The 17,917-nt window shown below is 25.6% G+C and overlaps 1 protein-coding gene across 3 annotated transcripts in view; it reads left to right on the top strand.

The window, feature by feature from the left end:
• Positions 1-6,999: 6,999 nt before the first annotated feature.
• LOC109599727 (guanine nucleotide exchange factor DBS-like) overlaps positions 7,000-17,917 on the top strand; it is a 45,152-nt gene continuing 34,234 nt past the window's right edge. For all 3 annotated transcript variants that reach the window (XM_049969320.1, XM_020015748.2, XM_049969312.1), the window contains exon 1: positions 7,000-7,434. In XM_049969320.1, the coding sequence (XP_049825277.1) occupies positions 7,302-7,434 (133 nt within the window). In that variant the 5' untranslated portion in view covers positions 7,000-7,301. The remainder of the gene's footprint in view (positions 7,435-17,917) is intronic.

Genomic DNA, 17,917 nt, shown 5'->3' with positions numbered 1-17,917 from the left:
TTTTCGTATAGAATATTCAAAACTTGAAATTTTCCTAAAAAGTTCTGATAATTAGATACTTTCATGAAACACTTTCCTGCAAAATATTATTCCTGTGAAAATTAAATATTTTCTTGAAGCACGTCCTAAAATAAATAAAACTCAATTTAAAATATAAGTAAGTTTAATAACACAGTTACTTTGTTAAATATTATTTTAATAAACATTTTACAAATTAACTAAAGTGGTGTTTTTAAAATTTACCTGCAAAATTATTTATTATTTTAATCACTTTAGTCGTTACTAAAATATATTAAAATTCATATATTATATATATTTTTTTAAATCATTTTAGAAAAACATTTTCGTATAGAATATTCAAAACTTGAAATGTTTCTAAAAAGTTTTGATAATTGGATACTTTCATGAGACACTTTCCTGGAAAATATTATTGCTCTGAAAATTAAATATTTTCTTGAAGCACTTCCTAAAATAAATAAAACTCAGTTTAAAATATAAGTAAGTTTAATAACACAGTTTCTTTGTTAAATATTATTTTAATAAACATTTTACAGATAACTAAAGTGGTGTTTAAAAGTTACCTGTAAAATATTTATTATTTTAATCATTTTAGTCGTATTAAAATCTTTTTTTAAATCTTTTTTTAAATCATCTATTTTTGTATAGAATATTCAAAACTTGAAATGTTCCTAAAATGTTCTGATAATTAAATACTTTCATAAAACACTTTCCTTCAAAATATTAATTATTTTAAACCTTTTAAGCCATTACTCAAATATATAAAAGTTTGAGCAATCTAGTCTTTTTTAAAAACATTTTTAGCAAAACATTTTCATATGGAATCCCCATAACCTAAAATAAATAAATCTGAATTTAAAATATAACTTAATTTTAATAACACAGTTCTTTTGGTAAATATTGTTTTAATAAATACTTTACAAATTAACTAAAATGATGTGTATTTTTATTTTACTAAAATATTTTAAAGTTTATGCATTCAGGAAGACATTTTCATATGGACCATCAAAATTAAATAGTTTCAGGAAATAGAAATGTATATTTTTAAATATCATTCTCGCATGTTGAATGTTTTCAAATCCAAACTACAACATTGTCATCAAACAAAGGTTTAAAAATAATTTTAAAAACTCTATTTCTACATTCTTGCAGTAGCAGGATAATTATTTTAAAATGATTGTCTGAACGTTTATAAATAAGTATTGTCATGCAATAAGTAAGTAAACAATATTGAGGAAACACATGCATGTGTTCAAACATGTTGGTAAATAAAACTCCTTCAAAAATCCCCAACAATACTTATTGTAATAAAACCACTGCCATATCTTGCGGATGGAATCTTGATCAACACATTAGATGCTATTTCTCATTCCTGCATACACTTTCCCATCGGATATGAAAGAAATAAAAAATACAATATATTTATGTAATACACGGTCATTTAGTAATTATTTGTATAATTTGCATAATTTTAAAACTGAGATTTTCCATCTGTTGCGTATTTCGAGCGAAACAGTTATGAAACACAAATTGTTTTAGAAGATGCCCATACAAATTAGTGATTGTTAATATTTTCACAAGATAGAAAATTGACTTGTACAATGCAATTCATCGCTATTGTACAAAAAAAAGTCTCAAGGCAATAAATCGACGTTTCATGACAATCTGGGAACACTGTTCCTTAAAACTGAAAACCATTTCGGAGGCTACGCCACTGATTGCTCAATAATTATGAGAAAGGGAAGTAGTGTGAGCGTCTTGTCCAGTTGGAATCACTTTAAGGGAATAAAACTGGTACGAAACAAATGGTACATCCTTTTTTGTGACTGAATGTATGAATTGAATTAAATAATTTTATTATACAGGGTGATTCACCCAATTGATTCATTAAAAAATTATAGAGAACTGAACGAGATGTCAACCTGATGTTTTCTTCCAATAAAACACAAAAATAATTTTGAATTTTATATAAATTCTGGACTCACTACTTTTTTAATTGATGTAAATGAATTTCATAAAAAATAGTATCTATATTAATATTTTTTATGAAAAAAGTTAAAAATTCTTCTTCTCTTCTTCTAATTTTGATTATATATTTAAAATTCAGTTTTTTTTTATTTTTTACTAAGAAATATTTTTTTTACAATAAACCTACATAGAATTTTAAGGAAATAATATTGAATTATCGTTGTCATTAGTGTCATTTAGTTGAGTAGTTTATATTTACTAAATTATTCAATCCTTTTTTTTAAGATTGCCGCATGTAATTTAAAATGTCAATATATAATTTAAAATAAATAGATTACTGTAATTTAAGAATCGGAAAGTTTATATAATTTTAGGACATTAAAATTATTGGTAATGTTATTATTTTTATAGCAACGAACTCGAGTTATGATTTCATCAATGTAAAATATAAATACGCAGGAAGGCGGATTTCCTCAATCAATAACTACCGATGCGAACAATAATTGTTTAATGAATGAATAAATGTCCACAAGTAACACCCTAGCTGCAACGTCATTCTAGAAAAACATGTAACAATGTGTTTGAATTGTCTTGTTTAATATGTATGGTATGTAAACTATAAATTAGTTTAAGTCTTTTTCTTTTTTTGTTAATAAAAATTAAATTGTTTAAATTATTTGAATGATATATTTCAAAACTGTTAAGTTATCTCATTATAAAACCCTCAATCTTAAAAATTACCTCGTTTGTTACCTAACTGTTAATGCTAGCTTAATTTTATTTAAATGCAGTTCAAATTTTATAAACAGTTTTTAAATTTATTATACTATAAGCGTGACAATTGAAATAAATATTTACAAGTAGATTTAAGAGCTTGATAAATAATATAAATTAATCAATCAGCTCACCACCACCAATTGAATTTTGTCCATAAATTTTTAATTAAATTTCAGTAAAATGCACTAAGCCTTTTTTAATCGAAATCGAAATTTAATTTTCTCTGTATTTATAAAAAAAGCCACGTCATATTTTATTTGTACAGGTGTGTGTGGGATAGATCATGTTTTTAAATTTGAAAACTGTTATTCACAGATAAATCTTTAAAGTGTAAAATATAAATAAAGTTTTTGGTTCAAGTTAATTAATTCTCAACTTTTTAGTTAACAGTTGGATATTATAAATAAGAAATTATTAATTATCCTTTACAAATCCATCATTATTTAAATATTTATTAATTATCTAAAGTTTAATTTAATTAAAATAAAAATGTTTGAAATATTGTGACTCAGATTTTTAGTATCTATTATGTGGAGATGTGAATTATGTTGAAACATGAATTATTGCATTGGAATAAGTTTCTTATTGTTATAGCATATTTTTCAAACAATCAGAGATAATTCAACAATCGTCTAAACATTTATACTATTTATGAACAATGTTTCAAAACAGAACTATTTATTTTCCTTTCTGTAAGTTTGCTTATTATTCAAGATTTTCACTAAAATAGAAGCCATGTGAAAACAACAATCTGGTTGGTCTTTTATTAAATTAATTATTAGATTAATTAATTAATATTCAATTATGCAAATATATTTAAAACTCTGAAAGTGGGGCTAACTTTTGGTGTCAAAATGGAGAGTTGTTGTTAATTAAGATATTTATTTTCTCCAAAATAACATTGAACGTTCTACAAGTATATTTATTTCTCAAGAAAAAATTCTGGGTTCTGAATATTGAAGAAAAAATCATTCATAAGAGAGGGATTTTTTACATTTCACATTAAAGTGTATTCCTAAAATAAAAGTCGGTTTAATTTCTATATATCCCAACTTTCAATATACCATATTATATATAAACAATTAAGGGATAATTGGTTAATTATTATATCAATAACATTCTAAAGTATTTGTTTCTAACTTCTATGTATCCCAACTTTTAAAATACTATATTATATATAAATAATTAAGGCATAATTGGTTAATTATTATATCAATGACATTCTAAAATATTTATTCAAATTTCAGACTTCATTCAAAATAAAAGTTGGTATAACTTCTATGTATCCCAACTTCCAATATGCTATATCATATATAATTAATTAAGAGATAATTGATTAATTTTTATATCAATAACATTCTAAAATATTTGTTTCCAATTTCTGAAACAAATCAGCCCTTCAAAAACACTTCAAATTTAAGTCTTCAGTCAAAATAAAAGTTGGTATAACTTCTATGTATCCCAAAATCCAATATACTATATTATATATAAATAATTAACAGATAATTGGTTAATATTATACCAATAAAATTTTAAAATATTTGTTTCCAATTTCTGAAATAAGTCAGTCTTTCAAAAACACTTCTAATTTCAGTCTTCAGTCAAAATAAAAGTTGGTATAATTTCTATGTATCCCAACTTCCAATATACTATATCATATATAATTAATTAAGGGATAATTGATTAATTTTTATGTCAATAACATTCCAAAATATTTGTTTACCAATTTCTGAAACAAGTCAGTCTTTCAAAAACACTTCTAATTTCAGTCTTCAGTCAAAATAAAAGTTGGTATAACTTCTATGTATCCCAATTTCCAATATACTATATCATATATAATTAATTAAGGGATAATTAATTAATTTTTATATCAATAACATTCTAAAATATTTTTTTCCAATTTATGAAACAAGTCAGTCTTTCAAAAACATTTCTAATTTCAGTCTTCAGTCAAAATAAAAGTTGGTATAACTTCTATGTATCCCAACTTCCAATATACTATATCATATATAATTAATTAAGAGATAATTGGTTAATTATTATATCAATAACATTCTAAAATATTTGTTTCCAATTTCTGAAAGAAGTCAGTCCTTCAAAAACACTTTAAATTAAAGTCTTCAGTCAAAATAAAAGTTGGTATAACTTCTATGTATCCCAACTTCCAATATACTATATCATATATAATTAATTAAGGGATAATTGATTAATTTTTATATTAATAATATTCCAAAATATTTGTTTACCAATTTCTGAAACAAGTCAGTCTTTCAAAAACACTTCTAATTTCAGTCTTCACTCAAAATAAAAGTTGGTATAACTTCTATGTATCCCAACTTCCAATATACTATATTATATATAAATAATTAAGAGATAATTGGTTAATTATTATATCAATAACATTCTAAAATATTTGTTTCCAATTCCTGAAAGAAGTCAGTCCTTCAAAAACACTTTAAATTTAACTCTTCAGTCAAAATAAAAGTTGGTATAACTTCTATGTATCCCAACTTCCAATATACTATATCATATATAATTAATTAAGGGATAATTGATTAATTTTTATGTCAATAACATTTTAAAATATTTCTTTTCAATTTCTGAAACAAGTCAATCTTTCAAAAACACTTCTAATTTCAGTCTTCAGTCAAAATAAAAGTTGGTATAACTTCTATGTATCCCAACTTCCAATATACTATATCATATATAATTAATTAAGGGATAATTAATTAATTTTTATATCAATAACATTCTAAAATATTTCTTTCCAATTTATGAAACAAGTCAGTCTTTCAAAAACATTTCTAATTTCAGTCTTCAGTCAAAATAAAAGTTGGTATAACTTCTATGTATCTCAACGTCCAATATACTTTATTATATACAAATAATTAAGTGGATAATTGGTTTATTATTATATCAATAACATTCTAAAATATTTGTTTCCAATTTCTGAAATAAGTCAGTCTTCAAATTTCAATATTGTGACCAAAATTTGAATTTTAAATTTCCACATTGAATTATGTTCTCAAAATATAAGTTGGTATAACTTCTATGTATTCCAACTTCCAATATATTATATTATATATAAATAATTAAGTAATAAATGGTTAATTATTGTATTAATAATATTCTAAAATATATATTACTATTTCTGAAACAAATCAATATAGTAAAAACACTTCAACTTTCAGTATTGTGATCAAAATTTGAGTTTCAAATTTCCACATTGAATTATATTCTCAAAATAAAAGTTGATATAACTTTTATGTATCCCAACTTCCAGTATACTACATTATATATAAATAATTAATTAAGGAAAAATTGGTTAATTATTATGTTAGTAACATTCTAAAATATTTGTTTCTAATTTCTGTAACAAGTCAGCATTGCAAAAACACTACAAATTTCAGTATTTTGATCAAAATTTGAATTTCAAATTTCCACATTAAATTATATTCTCAAAATAAGTTAGCATAACTTTTATATATCCCAACTTCCAATATACTACATTATATATAAATAATTAAAGGATAATTGGTTAATTATTACGTTAGTAACAGTCTAAAATGTTTTTTACAATTTCTGAAACAAGTCAATCTTGTAAAAACACTTCAACTAACAGTACTTTGACTAAACTTTTTCTAAAAATACTTTAAACTTTTTAATAAATAAATGATAATTGGTTAATAAATAAATATTAATAATAATTCAAAAAAATATTTTTTTCTCAATTTTTAAAGTTTGCCATAACGATATGTCCTAATTACAACCGACCCTCATTGCAACGAAACTGTAACGTCCCCCATTGTATCAGTTAATCCGACAGTGCCATACGACCTAGGTCACTGCGAGATCTACGGAGGGACGGATGCGTCCAATCAATAATCGGCACTCACAAACGGTCGCATACGTAATTAACGCATGCACAAACGTACATATCCAAAACCAAAGCCCTAAATCGTCAGTACACTTATCAAAAACCTGTCCCCGTCTTGGGCACGCGATACTCCGGTTATTTATCCCCAAATTCAGGGGTAGCGGTGGTGGCGGGCCCGTCCGGCCGTTCGTTCGGTTGCTGAGCGATCGGCGTCCTATTGGGGGATCGGCTATGGCGCTGGTTATCGACTAAACCGTGGAAAAGAGCGTCTTCGGGCGCATAGTCAGTGCGGTGTCCCATGGTGGATCGCAGCCGTGCACGCGAGAAGAATCGAAGTAATCGGCATCGGGCGACCGGCTGCACCGGCCACACGGACGTACCGACGACCAAAAGGGGGAACCTCGATCGCAACGTGTGCGTACCCCGTGAACGGCAAGACCGGACAAGAAAAAATCAAATTGTAAACAAAAACAAATAAAGCGTCGCGTCTCCGGCCGGGGGAGCTTTTGTGTCGTGCGTAACCGACGTCGGGTCCGGCCTCAGGGAACGGGATGCGAGGGGCGCCGACCTGATCAGATCCGGGTGGTTCCACGGACGCGATGACCGTTATCGTCGGCGGTGGCACAGTGTCGATTTGTACATGCCGCTTAATTAGAACGCCATGGCCGATTCCAGTTTGGAAACCCAGATCGATTGTTTTTTGGAACAGTTTAAGCGTAGCGCCTCCAAGGCGATGGAGGAGAGGCAGAACGTTTGCCGATCGAGGAGCTCATATTTGGAAAATGATTCGCCAGGTATGCCAGGTTCAAGTTTAACAATGACCGTTCGGTGCGTTCACGTACACGTTCACGTGGACTGGCCTATTGTTATTCGGGCACCCCGTGCATTTCTTTCAGGCCTTAAATACAGTGACTGGTACGTTCAAGATAGTTCAATGCACCTATCAAACAACTGATCGCTCCTCATGGGTTTACATTACTATACTCACTCTACCATTAAATCCATCATCAATCTTGGCTCATCCGTCGAAGTATTTTGATCAAATTTACTGTTTTATCACGATACACCAACTGTATTATTATTACTAAATATTGTATTACGAATACGTTGATAAATACAGTAAGTAATACGTGTAGGACTTTGATTTATCTGTTTGTAATGTCTATCACTTGTAAGATACTTAAATGCAGCAACAACAAATTTTATTTTACATATCTTCAGCCCACGTATACATTATACATGATTAAATTTACTAACCAATAAATTTAAACATATTGTTATCAATCTTCATAATAATTTATTAATTTAAAACATTATTTACATATCATACAACAAAGGGTTTCTGATTGGGGCTAGTTCTAATATAAGTTATCTAGTCGTTTCCGTATTTGTTCCATATCACAACTAAACTATTCATTTTTTTATACACATCTACATATTGATTTAATTCTATAACTGAATACGATAATGATTAATTAGTTATCGTTTATTAAAAAAGCTTTCTGAGTTAGTTGGGTGATGGAAATGTTTTATTTTCATATTTCTATAATTTAATAAATTTGGACATTTCAACATCTGAATGCTTTTAGAAGTTTGACATTCTTTCCAAGTGGGATTTTTATCTGAAAACAGTTACTGTTGAATTGTTTCCATAATTTAATTTTATAAGTAATTATTAATTTGACTATGTCAACATCTGAATGGTTTTAGACGTTTCATTTGTTTTCGAGACTATTTTTTCATATAAAAACTACTACTGAATTATTTTTGTAATATTTAATTGAATTAATTAAAATATAAATTTTTTTGAGTTGAAGTTGAATCATAAATCTGTATAAAAATTATAATTTTGAAATTATTTTTTACTATTAATTTTGACATTTTGATTTAATTGATGAATATTCTATTCAGCTATGTTTAAATTAATTGAATCAATTAATATGAACTATAAACTTTTGAGTTAAAAAAATGGCCACAAATCTGTATTAAAATAAAAGTAATTAAGTATATTAAAATTATTAATTAATTCATTTAAATATGTATTTAATAGAATTTTTAACAATTTTTTATTGAGTTGAATAAAAGAATACACATTTTAACTAGAAACATTATTTGTATTATGAATTCCGTTTAATAGTTTCATCAACATAATTAATACAAATTATCTTTTGTATTTATCAATTTTTTTAAAAATAATTCCATATTTCAGTTGTTGAATAATTTTAAAACTAACCTGCTTTCATATGACATTTGTATCTAAAAAAATTGAATATTCAAACATGTTTAAATTATTGATTGAATCATTTTATTATAGACTATAAACTGTTGAGTTGAAAAAATGGCCAGAAATTTGTATTAAAATTAAAAATTTTAAATTATATTGAAATTATAAATTAATTAAATTAAAATACATATTTAATAGAATGTTTATCAATTTGTTGTTGAGTTGAATAATTATTTTGATCTAAAAAGTTTGAATATTCAACCATTTTTAAATTTCTGATTGAATCAATGAATATATACTCTAATTTTTGAGTAGAAAAAATGGTTACAAATCTGTTTTAAAATTAAAAATGCTTGATTATATTGAAATTATCAATTAATTCAATTAAAATACGTATTTAATAGAATATTTATCAATTAGCCTGTTTTCAGATCACATTTAGATATAAAAAGTTTGAATATTCAACCATTTTTAAATTTCTGATTGAATTAATTAATAATTATACTATAAATTTTTGAGTTGAAAAAATGATCACAAATTTGGATTAAAATTAAAAATGTTTGGATTGAAATTATCAATTATTCAATTAAAATACGTATTTAATAAAATATTTATCCATTCTTTGTTGAGTTTAATAAGTGGATACAAACTTTCATCAGAAACATTACTTGGATTATTAATTCTGAATCATAAGTTCATCCATAAAACTTTAAGCTTTGTAGAAATTAATTTTTGTATTTGTCAAATTTTATTTAATAAATTTGAACACTTCAACTGTTGAATAACTTTAGCCTGTTTTCAGATGACATTTTGAGCTAAAATTTTTAAATATTCAATCATGTTTAAATTTTTGGTTGAATCAATTAATATATACTTTAAATTTTTGAGTTGAAAAAAGGTTATAAATCTGTATTAAAATTAAAAATATTTGATTATATTGAAATTTTCAATTAATTCAATTAAAATACGTATTTAACAGAATTTTATTTAATAAATTAGAACATTTCAACTGTTGAATGATTTTAAAATTAGTCTGTTTTCAGATCACATTCAGATCTAAAAAGTTTGAATATTCAACCATTTTTAAATTTCTGATTATTATATACTAGAAATTAATTTTTGTATTTACCCAATTTTATTTAATAAATTTGTACACTTCAACTGTTGAATGATTTATGTTTTCAAATGACATTTTGATCTAAAAAGTTTGAATATTCAACCATTTTTAAATTTCTGATTGAATCAATTAATACATAATCTAAATTTTGAAATTGAAAAAATGGTCACAAATCTGTATTAAAATTAAAACTTGAAATTGTATTGAAATTATCAATTAATTCAATTAAAATACGTATTTAATACGTATATAATACATAATTCAACCATGTTTAAATTTTTGATTGAATCATTTAATATATACTGTACATTTCTGAGTTGAAAAAGTGTTCACAAATCTGGATTAAAATTAAAATATTTGATTAAGTCAATTAAAATACGTATTTAATAGAATATTAATATTATATATATCGTTGTTGAGTTGAATAAGTGGATACAAACTTTCATTACTTGGATTATTAATTCTGATTAATAAGTCCATCCATAAAACTTCAACCATTTGGAAATTTTTAATTGAATCATTAGAAAAAATGGCCGTAAATTTGTACTGAATAAATTAAAATATACACTAAACCAACATTTAAAAAGTAGTTGAGTTGAAAATATGTCCATAAATCTGTATAAAAACAAACCATTCATCAGTGGTCATTTTATGAATAAAATTTTAAACATCTCCAATTAAAATTAATTCAATCTGTCTTATTAACATCGAAATAACATCGATGAAAAATGGGGAACAGTCACCTCTTTCACAAATAATTGATTAACTTTCGTATCGTGATTCAGATGCAGCATTTTAATTGAAAATCATTTGGCTACACAAAACCGGATTTTTTCACTAAAACATCTGTCTCTAATTCTAAAATGCCGTTGTCAATAAGCATTACAGGTTTTAATGAAATATGTTTTTAAACGGTAAAATTCATAGCTGTATCACTATAATAAGATTGTTTATTTATCGGATATTTTTTCATCATTTACCTTTCCAAACGTATCCATTTAAATAGTTAGTCATAATAATACTAACTAACTAAAAAAACTTTCCAAAACGTTAATTAAAAAGTCCCACCATCGTTCACCGTAATCGTACGAAACAATGATACCCGGAACACTTCCGCAAATAAGCCAAAATATGTAATTTTCGCGTGTGTGAATCATTTTCTTCGTTTTTTCCAGTCGCAATAAGCGGATATCAATGAAATTGTAAGCGAACAGTTCTCGCGGATTAACTGTAAACGGAGCCGAAGCTGATGCCCGCAAAAAGTTTATCCGGAACTTAATTTTTTCCTTGTACGGCTAAATAATCGTGATTATTTTAATGACGCTGCCGCATCCCGCACGCACAGAAAGTGGCCCGTCTAGACGAACTTTCATTTGGCGAGCTTTTTAAAAAATTCATGCCGTAAAAGCTGCCGTGTCAGAACTACGTGAGCTTTTTATTACCCACCTGAAAATGTAGTATGTAAGTTTTCGGTGCACGATTTATTTGATTTGAAGCATTTTTATTAAGCTGTTTTTTTGAAAGCTTTCCCAGCAAAAAAATTGTCGATTGAATGAAAGTTATTTTAAACTTGGACGCTAATAAAGTAAATCACTTTTTCCGGTGCGTATACGTAAATAATCGAAACCAATTTGAAATGTTTATTTTCATATATATGCGCCTAATTTCCCTATTTTAAGAACCCAAAGTAAACACTGACAATTTGGTATTTAAAAATAAGCAAAATTTGGTAGAAACTATATAACTTCGTCTTTCTGTAAACAATTTATAATAATAGTAGGGCAACCATGATATTACGGATGTTTTGGGCATGGTTTTTTTGCACCTAAATTAGTTAATTAAGCTTTCGATGTAAATTAATTAAAACCACAATGTGAGTTTAGGCTGTGAGCAGTTTTCGTTCGTGGCTTTTAATTAGTGGGTTTTTACTAAACTATTGTGCATTATAATGAGGATATAAATTACTAAACAGTGATAGCAATTCAAAGCAACAAAAACACATACACTATCTTAAAATCAATAAGCCCCAGTTTGGTTTGTTTGATGAAATAGTTCAGTGGGTATCTGTTGTTCTTGTGAATGCCCAACGGATTTAACTGTACAATAATATACATATCGGTTTTGACAGGTAACTCATTGTTGTTTTAAGCGTATTGTGTGCCTTATTTTAAACAGCATTGTTGATATTGTAATCATTGTTTGTTAGTAACATATGTATGTGCCTGAGAATGTACTGCAACGAAAGTGAAAAGTCACCTACATTCGATGGAAAGTAAAAATGAGACGTTGGATTTAAGTTTTTATAAAAACAAACTTTGCTGCTTTATTTCACATAAAATTAGCCACACAACAAATTTATTTTGTTAAGTATTCATTTATTTTAAACTACACAATAATTCTCAATTAAAATTAACTAAAGTTAACTTTACTTTTATTGCATTTAATTGTGCTTATTTTAAATAAAAGACGACACAAAATAAATGCAGAACATAGTTGTTGAACTTTGTGTCTAGTACACTTCTAGATATTTATTTTCAATGTCACTAATATTTGAATAATTGGATGGTTAACATTGCTACTTTATCTAAAATGGAAAAAATGGTCCTTTTAGTAACGAAAATATTATAAGAAAAAATTGAATTTTTTAATCAATAATTGTCAATTAAAATTAGCAAAAGTTAAATTTAACTTCAATTTATATTGAATTTAAGTCTGCTAATTTTAAATAAAAATAGTCACAAAACAAATATAGGACATAATTGTTAAACTTAATGAAAAATTTGGGTCTAATACTCTTCTGGATATTGATTTCGAAAGTCATTAATATTTGAATAATATGGGAAATGGTTAACATTGTTACTTTATGTAAAAAGGAAAAAATTGTCCTTTTAAAAACTAAAATTTTATAAAAATAATCTTTTTATTATAAAAAAAATGTACTAGTTAATTTGTACTTTCTGGGGCATTTTTATTGCACATTAGATATTTTTAATTTGAATTTTTTTAAACATTTTTAATTTAAATCCAATATTTATTTATTAAATATTCATTTATTTTAAACTACATAATAATTCTCAATTAAAATTATCAAAAATTAACTTTAACTTCAATTTTTAATGAATATAATTGTGCTTATTTTAAATAAAAATGGGCACAAAACAAATATAGAACATACTTGTTAAACTTAATGAATAATTTGTTTCTAGTACATTTCTAGATATTGATTTTCAAAGTCACTAATATTTGAATAATTGGGAAATTGGTTATCAATGTTACTTTATCTAAAATGGAAAACATGGCCCTTTTATAAACTAAAAATATGGGATTTTACAAGAAAAAATTATAATAGTTAATTTGTTCTTTCTGACATGTTTTTATTGCAAATTAGATATTTTTAGTTGACAGTTTCATAGCTGAGATTTATAAATTGTATTTTTTTAAACAAATTTAATTTAAATCCAGTATTTATTTGTTAAATATTTATTTATTTTTCATCTACACGATAATTGTCAAATAAAATTAGCAAAAGTTAAATTTAACATTTTTTATTGAATAAAAATAGTCACAAAACAAATATAATGAAAAATTTGGGTATAATTCTTTTCTGGATATTGATTTGCATTAAAGTCATTAATATTTGAATAATTGGGTAAATGGTTAACACTGCTACTTTATGTAAAAAGAAAAAAATTGTCCTTATAAAAACTAAAATTTTATAATAATAATCTTCTTATTAAAAAAAATTGTACTGGTTAATTTGTAGGGACATTTTTACTGTACATTAGATATATTTTTAATTGGCAGTTTCTAAACTCAGATTTTTAAATTGAAATTTTTTTAAACATTTTATTTTAAATCTAGTATTTATTTATTAAATGTTCATTTATTTTAAACTACATAATAATTATCAATTAAAATTAGCAAAACTTAACTGTAACTACAATTTTAACAATTTTAATTGGCCTTATTATAAATGAAAATAGACACAAAACAAATGCAGAACATAGTTGTTCATTTATAGACCAGATATTGATTTTCACAGTCACTAATATTTGAATAATTGGGAGAATGGTTAACATTGTTACTTTATCTAAAAAGGAAAAAATGGTCCTTTTATAAACTAAAATTTTAGAATATTACAAGAAAAAAATTGTACTAGTTAATTTGTACTTTCTGACATATTTTTATTGTAAATTAGATATTTTTAATTGACAGTTTCTTAGGTGAGGTTTATAAATTGGAATTTTTTTAAACAATTTTAATTTAAATCCAGTATTTATTTGTTAAATATTCATTTATCTTCAACTACACAATAAATGTCAATTAAAATTAGCAAAAGTTAAATTTAACTTCAATTATTATTGAATTTAATTCTGTTTATATTAAATAAAAATCACAAAACAAATATAGAATATAGTTGTTAAACTTAATAAAAAAATTGGGGCTGATACTCTTCTGGATATTGATTTCCAAAGTCATTAATATTTGAATGATTGGAGAAATGCTATGCAAATGAATTTATACTTTTAAGGACATTTTTGTTATACATTAGATATTTTTAATTTGCAGTTTCTTAAGATTTTTAAATTGAATATTATTATTAAATAAAATATTATTTTAATTCCAGTATTTATGAATTAAATATTCATTTATTTTAAATTACATAATAATTCTCAATTAAACTTAGCTTAAACCTAACTTTAACTTCAATATTTAATGAATTTAATTGTGCTTATTATAAATAAAAATAGACAGAAACATAGTTATTGAACTTAAGGAAAATTTTTGTCTAATACTCTTCTGGATATTGATTTCCAAAGTCATTAATATTTGAATAATTAGGAAAATGGTAAAATTAGCCAAAGCTTTTCTACATAAAAATAGAATGTAGAAGGTAGTTAAAGATAAATTTATGTCTAATACACTTCTGGATATTGATTTAGAAAGTCATTAATACTTAAGTAATTTGCTTAAATTGCCACTTTAACTAAAAAGGAAATTTTTAAATCGCATAATTCCAAATTAAAACGAACAAAAGTGCTAAGAACCAACCAATTATGGAATTTAATTACGATACTTTTCCGCCCTCAATTAATTTAGCTGCACAAGTCCTTTTATTATTCTATAAATTTAACATGAATATTGATTTTGTTGGCAGTGGTAATGGAGGAGTTCATTAGGGCTTTAAATATTTCATTTGGTTCGAACGTTGTATTCGATTATAGAGCTACTTCAGTAAAATGATACCATTACAAAATTGTTATCAAAGACATTGATATACGTATCTTGAGGAGGATCTGTTAGTCGAACAAGATATGGATTTATTATGACATACATATGGTACAAACGCAAGGATACAATAAAGTCTTTCTATATTCTGGCATATCTGATTGTCATAAATGTCCACGACATAAAATTACTCGGAGATACATTTGGATCGTATATTTTCTGTTGTAATTCATAGATTTAGTAAACTTGAAACAATATATTATAATAAAGTGGTACATTGAGAATGCAGTTTCTGACTGAATTATTGAATAATATTACTCAACATGTCTGTCATTTCAAAATGTAAACACCACACTATTATAATGTTGTTTGGGAGTTAAAACAACTGTGTAAATTACAAAAGCTGTCACATTGTTTTGTTTAAATCATTAAAAAACCAGTTGTAGAAACAAAATGAAACGTAATTTGGTTACAGTGGAGTAATATTACACAGTAATATAATGTATTACTCAAGAATTTTATTATGATGTTGTTAATTGTTATCTTATAATACTGATTTGCGATTTATAACATTAACAAACCTTCGATGGTTCTAATCCACTCAAATGTCATAACCATCATTGTTAAATAATGGCACAAAGGGAAGAAAATAAAAAACTGTTAATTTTTTGTAGTACAAATTTCTTCCCAACATAAAATTAACTTGAGACTTTTAGAGAATGAATAAAACAATATATAAAATACAGTATAAAACGTAATTTGTTTACAAACGTTAGACGTTAATAAAATATGTTAAGCAAGAATATGTAATAGCAATTTTATCTCTTAGATATTCTTGTATACTACCAACATAAAATAATATTTAACTGGTGCACGATAGCTCCAACCTACTCAGATGTCATATTCTTGGGTAATAACCATCATTATGCGATTGTTAAATAAGATAGCAATAGTACAAATGTGAGTAAATTAAAGAGACTTTGAATATTATAGCATATCTAAGTATCGTAAATGTCTACGACAGAAAATTAACTTGGGGCTTGATTAATTTATTTCTGTACCTATAATTGGTATCAAATGTTTTCTGTCATAATAGATAGAGAAAACAAAATTAATGATTGAATAATATTACTCAATCGACCTGTCAATTTTTAATACAGACTTCACATCATTGTGTGAAACATTAATATGAAATTGTAAAAAAATATTTTGCACAGTAATATAATGTATTGGCTAAGAATGTTTAATGTTTATTTTGCCTCTTAAATATTCCTGTAAATTGCCAACATAAAATAATACTTAACTCGAGCATGATAGTTCCAACCCACACAACTGTCATATTCTTGGGTAATAAACATCATTATGCGATTGTTAAATAATACACTAATAGTGCAATTGTAAAAACATGAAATAGTTTTTGAATTTTATAGCACATCTGTGTATCGTAAATGTCCACTACACAAAATTATCTTGAGACCTGATTCGTTTATTTCTGTACAATAAAATGTTTTTAACATAAAACTTTAAAACAAAACGATAAAATTAAACGTTTAAATAAAAGTTATTTGTTAATGGTTAATGACGTTCATTACTCAATCGGAGTGTCAAGTTCAAAACCGTGACAAAAAAAAATATAAATATTCTTGTATACCACCAACGTAAAATAACTAACACACGATGTCTGCAATCCACTTAATGGATAATAAACACCATTATGCTATTGTTAAATAATATACTAATACTGTAATTGTAGGAAAATAAAAAACCTTGTCTTCAGGTTTAATACATTTATTTCAGTATGCAGAATTCTATTTCTAATCTATTTGATTTTTTAAAGCTTTTTGATCTTTTTCTATAACTATGTTGGTCATTTTTTTACATTGATTTAACACTTTTTTTGGTTTAAATATGAACTTCCTCAAGGTCTTCCTGAAACAAACGCCACATGTTGGGAAATATCTTCTGGATATTGGTTTCCAAAGTTTGCATAATTAGGAAAATGGTGAAATTAGCAAAAGTCAACTTTAACTTTAACTCTTTCTATAACTGTGTTGGTTATTTTTCTTTTACATTGATTTAATACTTAATTTTTTTTGGTTTAAATATGAACATCCTCAAGATCTTCCTGCAACTTCTAACAAACGAAGAAATTAAGGCATATTTTGTCCAAAATTCTCGTGGAACATGTTTGGAAATAAGTCAGTCATTAAACTGTGATAAAAAACCATTAGGAAGAAGATTCAAAGAAATTCATCAAAAAGTTGGACAAATGGATTCCACATAAATTAAGTGAGGTTAGATATTTGACAGTTTTGGATTTAATCCTCAAGGACATCCTGAAACATGTAACAAACGAAGAAATTAAGCAATATTTCATCCAAAATTCTCGTCCATATGTTTGGAAATAAGTCAGTCATTAAACTGTGACGAATAAACCATTAGGAAGAAAACTCAAAGAAATTCATCAAAAAGTTGGACAAATGGATTCCACATAAATTAAGTGAGGTTAAATATTTGACAGTTTTGGATTTAAATATTAACATCCTCAAGGACATCCTGAATCATGTACCAAACGAAGAAATTAAGCAATATTCCATCTAAAATCCTCGTGCCACATATTTGGAAATAAGTCAGTCATTAAACTGTGACGAATAAACCACTAGGAAGAAAACTCAAACAAATTCATGAGAAAGTTGGACAAATGGGT

This window comes from Aethina tumida, chromosome 1, assembly GCF_024364675.1.
Source record: "Aethina tumida isolate Nest 87 chromosome 1, icAetTumi1.1, whole genome shotgun sequence".
Taxonomy (NCBI): domain Eukaryota; kingdom Metazoa; phylum Arthropoda; class Insecta; order Coleoptera; family Nitidulidae; genus Aethina; species Aethina tumida.
This window is presented reverse-complemented; position numbering and strand designations above follow the sequence as displayed.